The sequence below is a fragment of the Myotis daubentonii genome, chromosome 6 (genome assembly GCF_963259705.1).
Source record: "Myotis daubentonii chromosome 6, mMyoDau2.1, whole genome shotgun sequence".
In the NCBI taxonomy this organism is placed as follows: Eukaryota; Metazoa; Chordata; class Mammalia; order Chiroptera; family Vespertilionidae; genus Myotis; species Myotis daubentonii.
In genome coordinates this window covers 14,151,829-14,171,705 of record NC_081845.1, presented here as the reverse complement: position 1 = coordinate 14,171,705, position 19,877 = coordinate 14,151,829, and the positions used below count along the sequence as shown (strand labels likewise).

Below are 19,877 nucleotides of genomic sequence, written 5' to 3'. Positions count from 1 at the left end.
AGATATATTCAAACAAGCACAAGCATACTTACTCTGGAATGGTCATAAAAGCATACAAAATTTTCTGAATGTCCATCCATAGCAGGGAGTTGAAATTTTGGGGTACATTTGGACTGTTGTATACTATGCAGATACTAGAACAGAGCAGCTATATATGTTTTGATAAAGAATTATCTCTAAGATAAAGTTAAGTGAGAAAGGAGAGGCACCAACATTGCATACAGTGGTATCATTTGAGTAAATATAAAAAAACCTTTGGATATATACATAAACAGACATTTGTTTTTATACAGACCCTCCAAGGACAAAAAAGAAACTTGTAAGAATTGTTAGCTTTGTAGAGGTTGGAGGAGAATCTGAGAGACTGGAAGAAAACATACTTCTCAGTGTATATCTTTGATAGTTTTTGAATTTGCATGTTTTAGCTACTTACTAGCTTTTATAAATAGAGAGAAACATTTTGGTGGATGCTTTTAAGAGTCAAAATACCAATTCAATATCATTCCCCAGAACCTGACAAAAATAGCTAAATGCATATAAAACTAAAAGAAAATCTATTGTCATCAATTTGGAGAAATATTCCAGACTTAGTTTATTTTGCTAGATAGAGTGAAATGGAACCAAAACAAAGCAATACTTAGACCTCTAGTTTAAATATGGTAGTGTAAGTTAATATTTCCCTTTCTCATCTTAGAAGTAACCTCGAGGATTGAGTGAGAGTGGAGGGATAGCATATCATCAAAATTTTTAGCCACAAATGAGTTTTGAAGGTCAGCCAAAGGCAGTCAAAATAGGGCAAATACTACTAAGGCAGCTGAAGAACTTGAGAAAGGATATCATGGCTGCCATTAATGTGAAAAACAGCAAACTACGATTCTCAGGGGGAAAAAAGGAAAAAGAAAAAAGAGTGAATATATAGGGTGGGTCAAAAGTAGTTTTTCAGTTCATATGGAAAATAATACAGTAATAAATAATAATACAAATAAAAGCTGTGTTTTGTGTACTCACAAGTATAAACCCACTTTTGCCCATCTGTATTTCGAAGTAAAAACAACAATCTGTTTTCCAGACTTTTCTATAGAATTTTATCTGCCCTTTTTCTTTACATTCTAGTGACTTGATTTTAAAACTAAATTATATTCCATTAGATAACAAAATTGCTATGTTGATTTTTCAGGGATTTTATAATCGATGGCTTATCAGTAGAGAGAAATCATGTTCTTGTTAGAATAAACCTTATTGGTGGGCCAATGGAACGAATTTTGCCTCCGAGGATACTACAGAAGGTGAGTGGGTAAGAGGAAGGGCAAATGTTTTCCTGACATATTTTGAAGCAACATAGCCAACTCAGATGGCACTAAACAGCAACTATCAAATGTCTATACCACAGAGTTGAACTCTTACTACTAGAAAAACTTTAGGATGAAGCAAATACTTTAGAACAAAAGTACTATTTTTCATGGCAGGGTTAAGAGTACTAGTTTGTGTTGCTGAGTAGGGTATTATGTTATTTAAAAGTTGTCATCTTCCTTTTGTGTTTTTGAATTTTTCAGTTTTGATTTCTTTCCCTTTCATGAAACTTAATTTTTGTTAGATGTCTATATTCTTTTGTATTTAATTGGCAGTATTGTGTACCTCTCTATCAATAATAATAGTTTGGTTTTCTCGAAGTTTTTTTTTTACTTTTATTTATTTATTTATTTATTTGAGAGAGGGAGGGGAAGAAAGGGAGGGAAAGAAGGAGGGAGGGAGGAAGGGATCAGCTTTGGTTGTTCCACTTATTTATGCAATCAGTGGTTGATTATTATATGTGCCCTGAACAGAAATTGAATTTACAACCTTGGTATATTGGGATGACACTAACCATCTGAGCTATCTGGCTAGGGCAAGGGTTGGATTTTTATTGTTATTGTTATTAAGTACATTTTACTTTGACTCTCACTCTGGGACACATGAGGTAGGAACAATTGACAGTACAAAAGAAACAGTTTTTTGAGCAATATAGGAAATGCAGGTTTCTTTTCAAGACCATAATTTTCCTTTCATGACAGAAATACTAAAGCCATCATTCTCAGTCCTACTTGCTAGAACCAGTTACCATATATTTGTCTTTATTGCTTATTTAATGTTGTTTTCTAAGATATTTCATTTTAGTCATTATTCATTAGAGCATTGAATTATAATGTCAAATAGCTTTTGACTAGTTGGACCACAACTCTAAAATTTTTATGAAACAAAGCCAATTTCTATGAATAGTATTTCAGAAGGCCTTAAAATTCAATGCTATCTTAAACTGTTTTCGAAAGTGATCTGTCTTGCTTCATTTTAGGGTGATGACCCATATCCTTGGCCAATGTTTTCATCATATCCTTTACCAAACTGCTATCTGTCAGAAGGTACAAGAAATACTGATCAAAAGCAAGGTAAAATATTTGCTATCAAATGCCATGTTATTTTAGTGCTTTTGTTACAATTTCAAAAAAGAAAATATTGGAAAGGGAGATTAAAACTATTTTCATTCTGTTTGTGAATGTGGATATAGATACCTATTTCTTTGTACATTTTCACTTTTTCAAGTTTCTTATGAAATTAACGTTAATATGATGCCAAATAATTTTTATCAGAACATTTTTTTTGGTTTAAAAAAGTAACTAATGATTTTTTATTAATTTATTCTATTTATATAGAACTTTATTCAACAGAGTAATATTTTTAGTATATGTGTGCTCAAGACTTGAAATATAAGTATATAAATTGTATAAATGTAATAAAATAAAAACTCAGATAACCACTTTAGAGTAGTTCATGAAATTTTAGAGACTATATTCAAGTAATCAGGTAATTGGATGGTAATATAGTGTGATGGGAGTTAAATAGACAATAAGAAAATTATGTTTAAAGCAAGGAATAAAGTATAAATTTGTTTTGTGGTTTATAGAAGATAATTTTTGACAGAAAAAATGACAGGTTAGAAGGAGGAGATTCAAAGAACTAGGAGTAGGTCAAGGATGAGATTTGTAATGTGAGGGTAAGAGTCACCAGAGATAAGACGAGACAGGGAAGCTAAGCTCAGACATGAGGCCAGTGTAGCTCAAGTTCAGGTGCTTAGACTTTTTCATAAGAACAATGAAAATTCAGACAGTTTTTAGACTAGAGAATTATAAGGAAAAATATAAACATATACAAACAAACTGTTCATTAATTTGAGAAGTTTAAGGTTAAATCAACATGAATTCTTTTATAATACCATCAAACTTACATTGGAAAGAAATAATATAAGATTGATTTCACATAGGTTAGATTCTATGGAGTGATTGTTGAAAAATAGGATTTTTTTCTTCTTTGTGAGACTTTATATGCTATTTACCTTTCCCTACATTTATTTGCTTTAAAAGAATCAATAGAAGCCATCAATGAGTATACATTATTTTTATTTCTATCCAGTGTTTGAGATATACATTATATATTTCACAATTGCGTAGAAACAAAAATTCTATTTTTTTCTATTTACTTAGAGGTTAGGGAAAGAACATGAGGGAGCTTTTAAAGTTTTTAATATTTGTCTTTATAGCTCACTTTACAGATTTTGTCCTTGTGTTTTCCTCTTGTGTGACCTAATCTATTGCTTTCAGAGATGTGGGAGTGATATTAAGTATTTTTCAAGAAGAGACTCTTTTTTTTTTTATTGCTTAAAGTATTACAAAGGGTATTACACATGTGTCCATTTTTTCCCCCCGCCCTAGACAGTCAAGAGGAGACTCTTGAGAGAGTATCATTTGGACTCTTTTCCTACTTGGCTCATATCTTTCCATGAACACAAACTATTCTCAATGTTACTCTCGTTTTCAATCTTGCTTTTAGTTTTTTAGTAAGTCCTTGTATTTTGTCATCTTGTTTTAGGTTTCATCAGTCATTCTTCCACTCATTCCTTTTATATGATGTGTTTTAGGAGTGTTGATTATCAGGTGCTTCCCTAGAGGTTGGAGATAGATGATGTGTGGGACTTGGTCCATTCTCAGTGCCTCAACTCCTCTCCTGATCTCTTTTCCTTACTGTGATATAATATTGTGATCTCTGCTAAGTTTCTCTTGGGAACAAATAGTTTTTTTTTTAGTTTTATTTATTTTATTTTATTTTATTTTATTTTATTTTATTTTATTTTATTTTATTTATTGTTGACACTATTACAGATATCCCTATCCCCCCTTTACCCACTTCCACCCAGCCCCAGACTCCCTGCCCCCTCTGACCATCACCACACTGTTGTCTATATCCATGGGCTATGTATATATGTTCTTTGACTAATCCCTTCACCTCAAGAAATTAGTTTTATTTATTTATTTTTTTAATTAAATCTTTATTGTTCAGATTATTACATTAGTTACTCTTTTTTCCAACCATAACTCCCCTCCACCCAGTTCCCACCCCACCCTCCGCCCTCACTCCCCACCTCGTCCTCATCCATAGGTGCACGATTATTGTCCAATCTCTTCCCTCACCAACACCCCTTTCCACCCCCCAAGAATAGTCAGTCCATTCCCTTTCTATGTCCCTGATTCTATTACAATCGCCAGTTCATACTGTTCATCAGATTATTTATTCCCTTGATTTTTAGATTCACTTGTTGATAGATGTGTATTTGTTGTTCATAATTTGTATCTTTACCTTTTTCTTCGTCTTCCTCTTTCTTAAAGGATACCTTTCAGCATTTCATATAATACTGGTTTGGTGGTGATGAACTCCTTTAGCTTTTTCTTATCTGTGAAGCTCTTTATCTGGCCTTCACTTCTGAATGATAGCTTTGCTGGATAAAGTAGTCTTGGTTGTAGGTTCTTGGTATTCATCACTTTGAATATTTCTTGCCACTCCCTTCTGGCCTGCAAAGTTTCTGTTGAGAAATCAGCTGACAGTCGTATGGGTACTCCCTTGTAGATAACTGAGTTTCTTTCTCTTGCTGCTTTTAAGATTCTCTCTTTGTCTTTTGCTCTTGGCATTTTAATTATGATGTGTCTTGGTGTGGTCCTCTTTGGATTCCTTTTGTTTGGGGTTCTCTGCGCTTCTTGGACCTGTAAGTCCATTTCTTTCACCAGGTGGGGAAAGTTTTCTGTCATTATTTTTTCAAATAGGTTTTCAATATCTTGCTCTCTCTCATCTTCTGGCACCCCTATAATTCTGATGTTGGTGCGCTTGAAGCTGTCCCAGAGGCTCCTTACACTATCTTCGTATTTTCAGATTCTTTTTTCATTTTGCTTTTCTGGTTGAGTGTTTTTTGCTTCTTCGCATTTCAAATCTTTGACTTGATTCTTGCGCTCCTCTGGTCTGCTGTTGGGAGTCTGAATAGTATTCTTTATTTCAGTCGGTGTATGCTTAATTTCTAGTTGGTTCTTTATCACAACATCGAGGGTCTCATTAGATTTCTTGAGGATCTCACTACATTTATCGGCGGTCTCACCAGTCTTCTCGAAGATCTCACTACATTTATTGGCGGTCTCACCAGTCTTTTCGAGGGCCTTATTAAGTTTATCAGCAGCTTCTAGACAGTTCTTTAAAGACCTTAGAAGTGTGGTTTTGAACTCTATATCTAGCAGTTTGCTTTCCTCCCATTCTGTTGTTTGTGTCCTGTTTCTTTGTCTTGGCATTTTTTATGCTTTGCTGTGTCGATAGAGTGCCTTTATGTGCTAAGTGTCCCAATTACCTGAGGTAGACACTCTTGGTGCACCCCCTTGTGGGCTTTGTGCACAGTCTTGTTGTAATTAAGCCTTGATTGTTGTAGTTATCACTGTGAGGAGTTGACCTCCAGGCCAATTGGCTGTGAGAATCAGCTGTGTCTGCAGTGGGAGAACTTCCGTGCTGGAGACACCCCTCTGGGGGTAGACTTGCTTCGATGGGGCTTTGGTGCTCACTCAGTTATTTTTTTTATCAGTTTTATTAACAATAAATTCATGATTAGTTTTATTGAGTGACTACCACATTCGATAATGTTTTTCCAAAACAGTTTGGTAAAAAGAATTGACTTACTTTAAATTGAACAAGCCAGACAGAAATAAAAAAGCTAAGTAAATGGCCACTTACCTAGAATAGGAAAAACTATGTCATCAATCCCTGGAAATCAGTGGTGAGAGGAGTATAATTTTACTCCCTGCTCTACTCTTGTACGTGATTTAGAAAAGGGAGTAATAACAACTTCTCTGTCGGGTGTAGAATAGAGCTGCTGAATGGTTAACCTCAGGGGCCCAGGGTGCTGCCAGGCATCATGCCGTGTGCCCAGGTCCATTTACTCACCTCGTCTCCTGGAGAACTATTTCACATCTGTCATCAAACCTTCCTCACCTCTTCCCCATCCGTGCTGTTGGATGATAACTTCGTTTGCTATTTTACTGATGAAAAAGAAACAAAAAAAGTTTTCATGTGCTCCTGATACATAGGAACTCAGCGGCATCTGTGCCCATTTTGGTTTTTATTACTATTCATATACTCCTTATGTTATTTGCAGAAGCCAGCTTCTCCCTTTGTGCACTGCATTCCTTTCTCTTTCTCATAAAAAATACTGCATCTATCAGTTCTCTATTATTATTATTATTATTATTATTATTATATTTTAGAGAGCCAGGGAGAGTCTTCACTGTAGCGTCTTCATAAGCCAACAAGAATGGGGTTAATTCTTCCATATTTCAAATATCTTATTTTGAACCATTTCCCCCCTCACTACAATCCCATTTCTGTCCCTTTACTGCAAAATTCTTTGCAGAAATGGTCTAATCTTGGTATTCCAGCTACTCTCTTTCCATTCTGTCTTGAAGCCACTTGAAAGCTAATCAGACTCTCAGCCCATCACTACACCATAATAAAATCTCCTGGTCAGACCTCAGTCTTTGTCCTACTAGACCTAGCATTGTCACTGAGCATTTCTGGTGCCTCCCTCTTTTTAGAAATACTGTATTCCCTTGGCTTTCAGGAACGTACATTATGTAATTTTCCTCCTGCATTTTTGCACACCCTGTTTACTCCTTTGTTGGATCGTTCACCTCTCGCCAACCTCTAAACTTTGGAGTACTCCAGGACTCATTTCTCAGTTGTCTTTTTTTCAAGCTGTACTTTATTCTTGGGAGGATCGCCTCTAGTCATTTGACTAAAATATTGTCCACCATGCTGATTGCTCTCAGATTTGTATTTCTAACCTCCATCTCTACCCTGAGCCTTGTACTCATATCTCACTGTCTACTTGATACCTCTGCTAGGTATCAAGCATATCAAACTGAAGCCTCGGATAAATTCTGATACTCCCTCCAGATATATTCCTTTGGTGTGCTTGCTCATTTCAGAATGGCACCTTTGTGTTCCAGGTTCTTTAGGCAATAAACCTGAAGGCATTCTTCGACTCTTCTCTATCTTCAGACCTTACATCTAATGTGTCAGCATTTGCTCTTGACTTGATTCATCTGAAATGAACCACTTTCACCCATCCACTACCAGTCATCTCTCCCTTGTAGTAACCTGCTAAGTGTTCAGTGTGTTCTCAACACAGCAGCCAGTGTAATGCTGATGAAATGTGGTTTGGATCATATTGCTCCTCAAATTGAAACCCTCCAATGGCTTCCCTGTAGCCTATAATGGTCAACATATTTGTGACTTTCTTTCTGTCATATGCTCTGTTTTGTGTTAATTAGAAGCCTCTTTAATTCCATGTTTCCCCAATGTATTGGACAATAACTTCTATTGCCTTTTTGTTTGTCCTTAAAACACATTTGCATGAGACAATTTTTTTCTCAATTTCACAGCAGTACCTAGTAATTCCTCATAATAATAGTGGTCCTGTGTCTACTGTGATTATCGTTAAGGAGGAGAAAATGATCTAGGCTAGGGGTGGGCAACCCCTGGCATGCGTGCCAAACATGGCACACCAGTAACTTTTGCTGGCACGCGAAACCCTCTCTTATAATCTTCCATTTGCAATTTTTTTCTTAATATTGACTTTTTTATTTTTCAGATAAATTCAGTGTAGGTGCATCTTAGATAAATAAATAATTTTACATAACAAGTTATCTTAAAGACCATAGACATAGATTGACAAGAGAGGGGAAGAGCAGTTTCTATGCCTCTGCCTTAACTCTCCCTGCCTTCCTAGATCTGACCAGTGTTTTGGTTTCATCCACATACGCTTATGAATCTTTGTTCTCAGTGATGAATTTTGTTAAGTCTCGTAATAGGAGTAGCCTGATGGATGAAAGTAGTAGCTCGTGCATATTTCTGAAGGTCACGAAATATGAACCTGATGTAAAATCTCTGTCATCAGTGATGCAGCAGCAAAAGTCCCACTGATAATATCAAACGGAGTCATAAAGTTTTCTGTCGGACTATCAGTGTACATGTATACATTAAAAAATAAATGTATTTTTCATCATCATATACTGTGTTTTTGTCGCTCGAATGAATTTTATTTCTTCAAGGTTCTTCACATACGTACACCTTAAGAGATACCAAGTAGGCGTAACATGTTCTCAAAAAATTAGGGTTAGCACGCAGAAGAATTTTGAGTCAGAGATTTTGCTGGTTTTGGCACGCACTCACAAAAAGGTTGCCCACCCCTGATCTAGGCCTTAGTGGACAACCCAGGAGGCACCTCAGGAAGAGATATAACATTTTGAATCAAATATTAATAAAATATATGTCATTCTGATGTTGCTGATGTGTCACTGATCCTGTACTCATAGTAGGATGGCAGAAAATGAGAGGAATCAGAATCATGTCTGGCTTTTCATTGTACCTAAGAGAATACAGTGGTGATGTCTGTATGAACTAAATGAGAAAAGTGGAGCCAAATGCATTTATAACAGGTATAAAACTAATTTGAAAGTAATGTATCTGGTTAAATACAGTGCGTAATTTAAACATTGTGTACTTTAAAAAATTATGGTTAAGCTAGTAGTATTTTAAGACACAAATTGCTGTTTTAAAGGCACGCATTCATATACATTTCATTTTGCTTTTTTATTTGGAAGTTAATGACTCACTGATTCTGTTAGATGTTATTTGTGTTGTCATTTGCAATATCATTTCATTGTTGTGGGGGAAAAAATCACTCCAGTTGTATGCATATGGTGACATCTTTCTCCTTTGTCTCCCAGCTCCTGGGTTTTCCCTCCTTCCTACAGTTAGCATCTCCGCGTCTATTAAATTGCTTCTTGTTAGCTCATCAGCATCAGTGCTAGCTTTAGATGATTTATCTTCATCTGTAAATAAGAATCTTGAGGTATCTGGTTCAGTTATTTTTCTTTGTGTACATTTTAGGGTCACCACATTAAAACGTAAAATCCCTTTGAAAGCTACTGATTAATATTTTGTATGTACATGTGTACATATATGTGTACATATGTATAACTAAACACATGCATATATATATGTGCCTATAATGTAACAAGGGGGCATATGAAAATCATCCTACACGTATGAAAAATTAATTTTTTTATATGTTAGAAATAACTTGTCAGAGTACCATCTCTCTGTTACGTGAAAGTTTACATACATAAGAGGAAATGTATTAGTGCAGTAACATTGTTAACCTGTGCAGAAGATAAGAAAGGCAAGGTGAATGGAGAAAGGAGGGTTGTACAATGGTTTAAGCAAGTATTGGTGGCGTGTCGGCATGTGTTAAAGTGAACTATTGATTGGTTCATAACGATTTGTTCCTCTTTGACACAGGAAGAGTGTGAACTGGGTAGCCGTCTGTTTTGTTACGTTTTTGTGTTCCTAGGCTAAACTTAGCTCTCCTAGGAGTTGTTACACCCCTAACTGGCCAGTCTGCTCCACTGCATTCCACTTGGGTGTGTTCGGGTGGGGATTTCTTTCTCCCAGGAGGAAGGGAAATCCAAATCCAGGCTTCCATCCTGAGAAGTAAAAATGGCTCGAGGGATTGGATAGCATGCTTTGGTTATTGGTGACTTGTCTCAATAATAGGAAACATTTGCTCCTTTTACTTCCCTTTCTGCCATCCTACATTCATTTTATTTATTACCTTTATAATGTGTACACAGGCTGAATTATAAAATAATCTGTAATCTAGGTTACCCTGTATCCTATATAATTGACTGCAGATGTCCTTGGATATCTGCGGGGAAGTGGTTCCATGACCCGCAGGATACCAAAATGTGCAGATGCTCAAGTCTGGCCTCATATCTGTGAGTTCCACATATGTGGAGACAGAGGGCCAACGTACTATCTTTATCATGAAACCATTTGGATTTATATCTACTCGGCTGAGGCTTTATCTTTAAAGTGGAGAGTAATTTATGTTGTGTGTGTCATAGCCGGTGTGTTTCTATTACTCTTAACAGGCCCAACAGAATAGCAGAAGCATAGCACTGGCTCACAGTCACTGGAGGTCAGGCTACTTGGTGTTGATTGCCTCTCTTTGATCTTAGAAATTCAAATGGCTACTCACTAAAAGCCTCAAACATATTAGTAACTCCTAATGCAAGTGAACTCTGGGATGTTGTTAAGAACTCCTTAGGAGTCACTCTTTACCCATACATTCCTCCAGAGGCCCTTCTTGAAAGTTTACCTCCTTAGGGATTTCTAAGAAGTAAACAGAGCGACAGCTAATGTGAGCCACGTATATAAACAAACATATTACTTCCCCATTATTTCGTTTCTCTTGCCATTTACATCATCTCATGTGCTTTCTGTAATTATCCTACATATTCTGTTCAACCACGTGGGTCTTAATTTGTACTTTTTAAAAACAGCTTCATTGAGACATAATTAACATACCATACACATCACCAATTGAAAGTGCAATTTTATGGTTTTTAATATATTCACAGACATGTGCAGCCATCACCACAGACAATATTAAAACATTTTATCACCTAAAAAAGAAACCCAGTACCCTCTTTTCTGTCCTTTCCTCACCCAGCCCTGAGCAACCACTAATCTATATTCTGTCTCGAGAGATTTTTCTATTCTGGGCTTTCGTAGGAATGGAATGATATAGTATGTGGTACTTTGTGACTGGCTTATCTTCCTTGGCATAATGTTTTCAAGGTTCATCCATGTTGTAGCATGCATAAGTACTTGCCTTTTTAGAGTCAAATAATATTCTGTTGTACAGCTATAATATAATTTATTTACACATTGGTCTGCTGATGGACACTTGGATTGTTTCCACTTTTTGGCTATTAAAAGTAGTGCTGCTATAAACAGTCCTGTACAAGTTTCTGCATGTTTTCATTGATCTAGACTATATGCCTAGAAGTGGAATAAATGAATTATATGGTAATTCTATGTTTAATAATTTGAGTATAACGTTCATGTTTGTTTAGCGAAATCTTAAGGTCCTCACTGTTTACTAAATCAAATACTCAGTAATGTGTCATGTTGTATAAAAACAAGAATACTCAGGAATTATGGTTATAAGTCAATCAATTTTATGAGCTTTGAATATATCAATAATCCATTTTTATGAGTTTTTAATAAATGTAAATAACAATTGATAGTATAAGATGTGATTACAGAAAGATGTTTTCCTTTGAAAGCCATATATATTCTGTTTTTAAAATAGAATTTGTTTCTTTACATGCTTAATATTAATACTTATTTTTCAATGTATCTAGCATGTCTTATAATAATAATACATGCTATATTTCTTATTAGACAATGATCTTGGTAAAATTTTATTACACTTCAAGATGTCTGATAAACAAACTGAGTGGATAGAAAACTGCCGAAGACAATTTTGCAAAATGATGAAGGCCAAACCTGATATAATCAGTGGAGGTGGTAAGTGCACTAATTTTTTTTTTTGTATGAAAATTATATTAACAGAAGCTCTGTTTCCTGAAGATTAGTGCTGGCATGTCTAGAATACATAATACTAATTCCAGAAGTCCATTGATTTCTGAAAACTTGTGACCCTGGAGAACTCAAATTAAAATCTGAGGTTACTAAGCTTTCTTAGAAAACTGTCTAAGAGGTCTTGGTAGGCAAAACTTAAACACTGTTTTATCTTTGCCCATGTAACAGTTCGCTTGGTTTTACTCACTCTCACCAGCACATAGCATACTGCTTTGGATAGTAATATCCTAGAGTTAGTTTGTTTTTAAAGTTAAGAAGTGTTTCATGACATAAAGTAATTTTCTTGAGTTATGGATAATGGACTTTCAGTGCATCGAAGAGCTTCACTGCCCTCCAGTCCTGTGTGCTGCCTACCCTGGCAAGCTCAGTTTTGGTTCGATCGCCTTGAACAGATACCATCTGTGTCAAAGTATATAAAACAAATAATATACACTGGTTTTGAAAGAGACGTGAGCTATTCATTGATCTTGGACTTGGAGTTCACATAATTTTTTTCTGTATGCGTGAATAATTACGATAAGATATTGTATTCTAATTAGTGATAATTTTCTTTCTGTATTGAAATCATTTAGCATTCTGAAGTAATCCTTAGAGGATCTAAAGATAACAGATGATTCTTTTCCAGTTTTACATTCATAGGTTCTCAGTGAAGCTATTAAAATTTAATTTATATCAGAAGCATTGTTAAGAATATTAAAATGCTGTGTGTTTTGAATTGAACCCCCTTAAGGGCATAACTAAAGACGTTCAGATGACTTTTATGTACCAGTCTGTTATTTAGAGATGCATTATCATGTATTATTCTTGTCCTTTAATATTCTAATTATTCTCTTGTTTATTACAGCTTTAGTAGAATTACTTGAAAAATTTGTGCTTCATCTCTCTGAAAGCCCATCGGAATGCTATTTCCCCTCCGTAGTATATTCAGGTACATATTAAACATTTTGAATTTTGAAAAGTATTTAGTGTGCAAATAGATATCTCATAGAGACGTGTAATTAGATTACAGATATGCACAAGTTTTCTCATCCTAAAAATCTTTCATATACATTCCAGATATCTTTTTTTAATATATATTTTATTGATTTTTTTACAGAGAGGAAGGGAGAGAGATAGAGAGTTAGAAACATCGATGAGAGAGAAACATCGATCAGCTGCCTTCTGCACATCTCCCACTGGGGATGTGCCTGCAACCCAGGTACATGCCCTTGACCGGAATCGAACCTGGGACTTTTCAGTCCACAGGCTGATGCTCTAGCCACTGAGCCAGACCGGTTTCGGCATTCCAGATATCTTTTAATCTCTTCTGTGTAAAAGTCTGAGTTTCCTTGCAACTTTCTAACTTACAATGTGTATGTGTGTGTGTGTGTGTATATATATATATATATATATTGATTTCAGTGAGGAAGGGAGAGGGAGAAGGAGATGGAAACATCAATGATGAGAGAATCATTGATTGGCTGCCTCGTGCATGCCCCCTATGGGTATTGAACCCAAAATCTTGGTAGGTGCCCTGAACAGAAATCGAACTGTGACCTCATTCATAGGTAGACACTCAACCTCTGAGCCCCACCCGCTGGGCTCTAACTCCTTTCTGAGCCCTTTTAATTTGTCTACCTTTTAAAAACTGTTTTTCCTTAAGACGATGCCATCCACTCTGCTCATTTAATACACTGTCTCCTCGCCCCCCATGATCTCATCTGCTCATACTGTTTTACATACCTCACATACTGATGATTTCTAAATGTATATCTTCCACTTAGAGACCTGCTATAAGCTTTATTTTCATATTTCCAACTGCTTGATAGGTAAACGTCACCTGGATGTGCTACAGAAACCCTCGATTCTAAAAGTCCAGTAGGGACCTTGCCTCATTGTACCTTTTTGATATACATCCTCTTCTCACCTTGTCTATTTTGGTTGGTATTATAGTCATCTGCTGTCCATCTAAGCCAGAAACCAAGGAATGATGAACTCTCTTACGTCCATATTTTCCTCCCAATTACCAAACCATTTTAATTCTGTGTTCTTAATCTATCTCAAATTTATCTACACACACACACACACACACACACACACACACACACACACACGTGTGTATATATATTTTAAATCTTTATTCTTGAAAGTATTACATAGGTGCTCCTTTTCCCCCCTTCAACCTCTTCCAGCCTGCTCCCGTCCTCCCCCGCCCCCCTCAGGCCCTCACCACCCCATCTACTTATATTGATTTCTACTCTTTTATTTTATGTTAGTTTAGGCCACCATTACTTTTGTTTCGGGTATTACAACAGCCTCTTTACCTGGGGTCTCTAATTGGAGTCTGATTTTCTTTCAAAGGTATTCATTATGCTGCTTCAGAGTGATATTTGAAGCCCAGATCTGATCCACTCATCCTCTCCCCCATAGAAGCTTATACCACTTACACCACTGCACAAAGTATAAGGCTCTTACCATGATACCTGAGGCCTCAGATTAGGCTTGCCATTTGTTCCTCTCTAGTATCATCTCTTTCTCACATTTGTTTTTCAGGAACACTAAACTGTTAGCAGCACCACCAACTTCCTCTTCCCTCACCACACACACACATTCATTTATTCAACAAGTAGATACTGTCCTTTGCTATGTGATAGAACCTCTCTAAGCATTCAGACACAGCATTGAACAAAAGAGAGAAACAAATCTTGCCCTAATAGAATTGACCTTCTGGTAGGAAGACAGATGATAAATAAGTAAATGATTCAATATGTCAAATGGTATGGTGATAGATGAGAATTTTTCATCAGGACAGGGAGCTGGGGCATGCTAGTTGAGGGTGAGGATTACAATATTAAATAGTGTTCAGACCAGCAGAAGTCGGTACATGAGATATGGGTATTTTCAGGGAAAGAGAATTTCAGCAAGTGACACCAAAGAGGACTAGTATGGCTAAAAAGAAGTAAGAGGGAAGAATTGTTTGTGTGGAAGTCATAGAGGAGAGATTTTGAAAATTATTGCAGGGTCTTAAACATAGGATTGACATGCTCTGATTTACATTGTTAAAAGATCACTGTGGTTGCTATATTGAGAAAATAATGAAGTGGCATAATCATTGCATTTAAAATCAGAACATTGAGATAAATAGGAAAGAAAACAGAAATTGTGAAGAGAATTTTGAAGAAAAGCATTTGTGAAAAGAATTATAACTCTATAAGTGAACCTAATAATGTACGGAAAAGAATACAGGGAATAATGGTCAAGTCTATGAGTAAGAGAGGAAATCAGTAAGCAGTGGTAATCATGGAGATTTGCATGGTCAAGAGTGGGGATCTCTAGTCTGCAGCATAATAATCTCCAGTTTCTATAGCTCCCCTTGACATATTGTTCTCTTGGATTATATTTTCTGTATTATCTAAAATTAACATTATGTTGTATGTGTTATGCAAATATTCAACCTGATTGCTCAGTATACATGTATTTACTGCCCTTTGTTGTACTTCTAAATTATGAGGGAGACCTCATGTATAGTCTTTTTTTAATGTAGCATCTAGGCAGATAAACCCTGAATGTGAATTTAAATTTCTTTAAAGGCTCCAGTTGAATAACCATCCACTGGAATTTTAGAGTACAGCAAAAAGAAAGTGGTTTTCTATGGGTTAACTGTTGAGTATTTATTATGATATCATAATTTTGATGGTAGTATTGTTTTCTTCCCATGGCCTTAGCTATCCTCATCCTTTATCATTTGTTTTTTGGCTGGTGGAACAATGGTTTGCTATTATGAAATTTCACTTTATTTACTTTAAATATACAAAAACTGTTCTGATATAAGGATATTTCAAAGCAAATGCTGAATAGATATATTCAGTGCTTTTTCGTGTTCCTGGAAATGAGAAATTGATTGTCTTTTTAAAAATGACAGTTTGCTAAACCCTAAGGTAGCCGAAATTAGAATAACACAGTCATCCATCTGTTGTTAGCTCCCTCAGGATTTCAATCTATTATAAAATTTGCAAATCTGAAAAAATCAAATTAGTTTGGCTGTTTATCCCCTTGAAGAAAGAGGAAAGAACAAACAGAAAGTTCTGCACATTTGCAGATTGTAAATCCATACTGGTATCTTTCCAAATCTTAACAGACAATAACATTTTGTTGGCCCAGTTCTCTGTAACAAGTTGGGGAATTTCTACTACTATAATTGCTTCTTTGAGATGATAAATTAAGTAGTCCTTTTAAGGTAGTAGATATTTTAATGTTTTCTCTTTGTGTTGTTAATCAAAAGACTGAAAAAATATTTTAAAAATTGCAATTCTAGCCCTAGCTGGTTTGGCTCAGTGGATTAAGTGTCAGCTTACAGACCCAAGGGTCCCAGGTTCGATTCCGGTCAAGGGCACATGCCTGGGTTGCGGGCTCGGTCTAACATGCAGGAGGCAGCCAATCAATGATTCCCTCTGATCACTGATGTTTCTATCTCTCCCTTCCTCTCTGAAATAAGTAAAAATATTTTTTAAAAAAAGTTGCAATTCTGTCTTTTGACTACTAAAATATTTTTAAACTTAATATATACAGTTAAACACCTTTATACTTTCTTTGGGTATTCAACAAATATGCTCTTTTCTATTACATTTATGGAGCATGTTTGTATGTTCTAATATCGCAAGTAGGTATCTATATCTACATATCGATAAAATAGAGAAATATGCTAATTAACCGGGATGCTGTAACGGTTTGACCAGACAGGAAGAGGTTGTGCACACGTCGGGGGTGGGGCGGCAGGGGCGTCCACACGCCTGAGCCGGGGGAGGGCCTGATCAGCAGCGGCCATGGCTGTTTCAAGGGCCAGTGAGGGAGTGGGCAGCGCGGCATGATTTCGAATCGTGCGCTGGGCTCCTAGTATAATATAAATATCCCTCACCTCAAGGAAGGAAGACAGAGCATGCATCTAAAGTGATGAATTAAGTAAATGGCAGCAGATGGTAAGATAGAAAATGAAGAAATGAGGGAAAACTGATCATTTTTAGCTGGCTACTTTGTTTCAGGCAATCTGCTGGGGCCTTTAAGTATCTTATTTGCATTGGGTTATTATCAAATTAAGGATTTTGTTGTGAGTGCCATAGTGTTTAGTGGAAAGGATGATCATTGTTGACTATACTGGAAGATAAGAGGAGGAAGTGATAATAGAGCAGGACAGATGGCACTAGTACTGCTATTACAGATGAAAGAGATAGGAGAGGAGAAGACTTATGGGTAATTGCATAATTAAAGACATGGAAAGAGAAGTGCTTTTTACCAAAAAACACTGACTATGCTAGTTAGGAGACAGACTCTTATAGTAGCTTTGTCACCAGGAATTAGATTTTAAGTCATTACGAATTGAATAGAATGGATAGATAAAGCCACATGTTGAAAAAGAAGCAACAGAATCTTCAGACTTGCTTTGGGGAAAGGACATAGGAGGAAGAATACTGACCGGTTAATATCTTTGAGTGATTGAGAGTCCTCTCACTTTATAACCAATACAGCAGGGCTTCAGGAAAGTCAGTAAACAGTCAAGCAGTCACTGCTTCTTCAACCATGAATTCATCTTCGAGAAGGTCTTTACTCTTCTGAAAATTTACTGTTTTCCATGCCATTAGCCAAGTGCCAGGCAGAATAGATTTGATTTCTTCTACCACTGCTCTTTGTTCTGGCTCTGAAAACCACAAAATAGAACAGAATGCATGGCCAGAGTGAGTGATATCAGTGAATATTAAGTAAATTTTTTTCAACTCATTTTGTTCTGAGACTATTATATTTATAATTAAAATGACTGGTTATTTCAAATAATTGCTTGAATATTAATGCTGAGATTGAATTACACATTGCTAAGAAACTAGGGTAAGTAGGGCGCTTTAGGTGTCATTGTTTGGTTGAATTTTTTCAACAACTTATTTTATTAAGCTTTTTATAGACTCCAGGGATTAGGGAGTCATATTATCCATTTGTTAGTTGATTTCAATATACAGAATATATTTTTAAGTCCAAATCTATTTCCATATCCACCTTGCTTCTAGATTGATATATAAAATACCACTTATTTTGTTGTGCAGTTGATGCTTGTTCATTCATTTATTCATTCATCTACTCATTCATCCACTCAGCAGTAGTATTATTATAAGCACACAGATCTGTATATTAATGAAGATAAATATTTTTATGCTTAATAATCCAATTTTATATGTATTAGAATTCTGTTATCTAATTTAGCTTAAAAGTGTTCTGGCAATAGTTTATAGAAATGAATATTATCGTATCACATTATGATAGTTGATAGCAGGTAGGAATGCACCATGACTATAGGAATAATAAAGTTGGCATGTTTATCTTATTGAAATTATTTAAATTTTGCAAAATCAGCCAATGTCACCAACACTATAGCACTAAAGTTTTATATATTTAAACTTGGGGAATTAAAATATAATTAATCATAGAATATAGGATCACCAGGAATGGATTCAGGTACTGAAACAAAAAGAACTTCCTGATGATTACCCAAATGAATTTCACCTGATTGGATTGAAGTGGACATTGGCAAAAGCTGTGTTTAAGTTACGCTGAATTAAAAAAATGCTGTTGTTAAGACTAAGAATTTGAAATTATGGTGAACATATAAATGATGATTAATAGTTTTAAAAATTGGTCCTTATTTTGTGAAAGTGAAAATAATTTGTGATATATATGTTTTTGGTACCAAGTGATGGAAAATAAAAGCAAACTTTTTTTTTTTTTTTTGTCTAAGCAGAAAATGAGGCAGAATCATTGTTTCCTATAAATGGGGTAAAGGTGTCCTCAGCAATCTTTCTCCTTCCTCTGTCTCTCCCTCTCCTTGTATGTTGCATTTATTCCCCTTGCTAGAGACCCATGGCACCTCATAGCCCTGTAATTAATAAGGAGAGAAATCCCTACTTCAGTCCAGTTTGAAAAATCTGAAGAGAAGACACTGAGTAGTCTCCTTTGCTTAACCTGTTGCTACAAGTGAAAAACGGTTATCATTCTCCCCTAGACATAGAAGGTACATCTGTTAGGTACATATACACCCCTATGTTCATAGCAGCACAGTTTATAATAGCTAAGATTTGGAAACAGCCTAAGTGCCCATCAGCAGATGAGTGGATTAAAAAACAGTGGTACATCTACACAATGGAATACTACGCTGCTATAAAAAAGAAGGAACTTTTACTATTTGCAACAGCATGGATGGACCTGGAGAGCATTATGCTCAGTGAAATAAGCCAGACAGAGAAAGATAAATATTACATGATTTCACTCATATGTGGGATATAATGAACAACATAAATAAAAATATGTTGTTGATAAAAAAAATAGATCCAGAGACTAAGAAACACTGATCAGACCATCCAACCTCAGAGAGAAGGTGGCGGGGGAGTGGGGTGGGGGGTAAGAGATCAACCAAAGGACTTGTATGCATGCATATTAGCATAACCAATGGCCACGGACACTGAGGCAGTGGGGGCTTGTCCTGGAGGGTGGGAGTGGCATGCGGGGGGGGGGGTGTCAATCGGGGGGGAAAAGGAGACATATGTAATACTTTAGACAATAAAAAAATGGAAATAAAACACTTTAGATGTGTGAGGAATTCCTGGGCATGAGACTTTCCATGTTAAAACCATGAAAGTCCTAGGTTAACTAGGAGAAGTAGGTTACCTTAACTCTAAAGAGTGCTAAAAGATGAATTATTGCTGGTCCAAAGAGTAGATGTTTGATAACAGTGATGCTTGATTTGTTCTTCCCTATCTCTATAGATCTCAAGTCTACCCATATTTTAGGGTTCAATTTAAATCCCTTGCCTTCCTAATCTCTCCCTCTTATGAATTCACATAACATTTTATCTGTACCATTCTTATTCCTCTTAGCACTTTAAAAAATTAGAGCTATCTATATACAAATTTTATCTCTGACACAACATGGAAAGTTCCTTTAGAACACGATGTATTATTTATCTTTTATCCTCCATAGCTTCTAGCCTAGTGTGCTACACCTGCTTTTAT

General features: G+C 35.9%; 1 protein-coding gene across 1 annotated transcript in view; it reads left to right on the top strand.

Annotated features, from left to right (window-relative positions):
• The window catches only part of TBC1D32 (TBC1 domain family member 32), a 114,494-nt gene that overhangs the window by 71,680 nt on the left and 22,937 nt on the right, over positions 1 to 19,877 (top strand). Inside the window, exons 24-27 of the mRNA XM_059700210.1 lie at positions 1,178 to 1,286; positions 2,330 to 2,423; positions 11,650 to 11,775; positions 12,695 to 12,778. Of these exons, the coding sequence (XP_059556193.1) occupies positions 1,178 to 1,286; positions 2,330 to 2,423; positions 11,650 to 11,775; positions 12,695 to 12,778 (413 nt within the window). The remainder of the gene's footprint in view (positions 1 to 1,177; positions 1,287 to 2,329; positions 2,424 to 11,649; positions 11,776 to 12,694; positions 12,779 to 19,877) is intronic.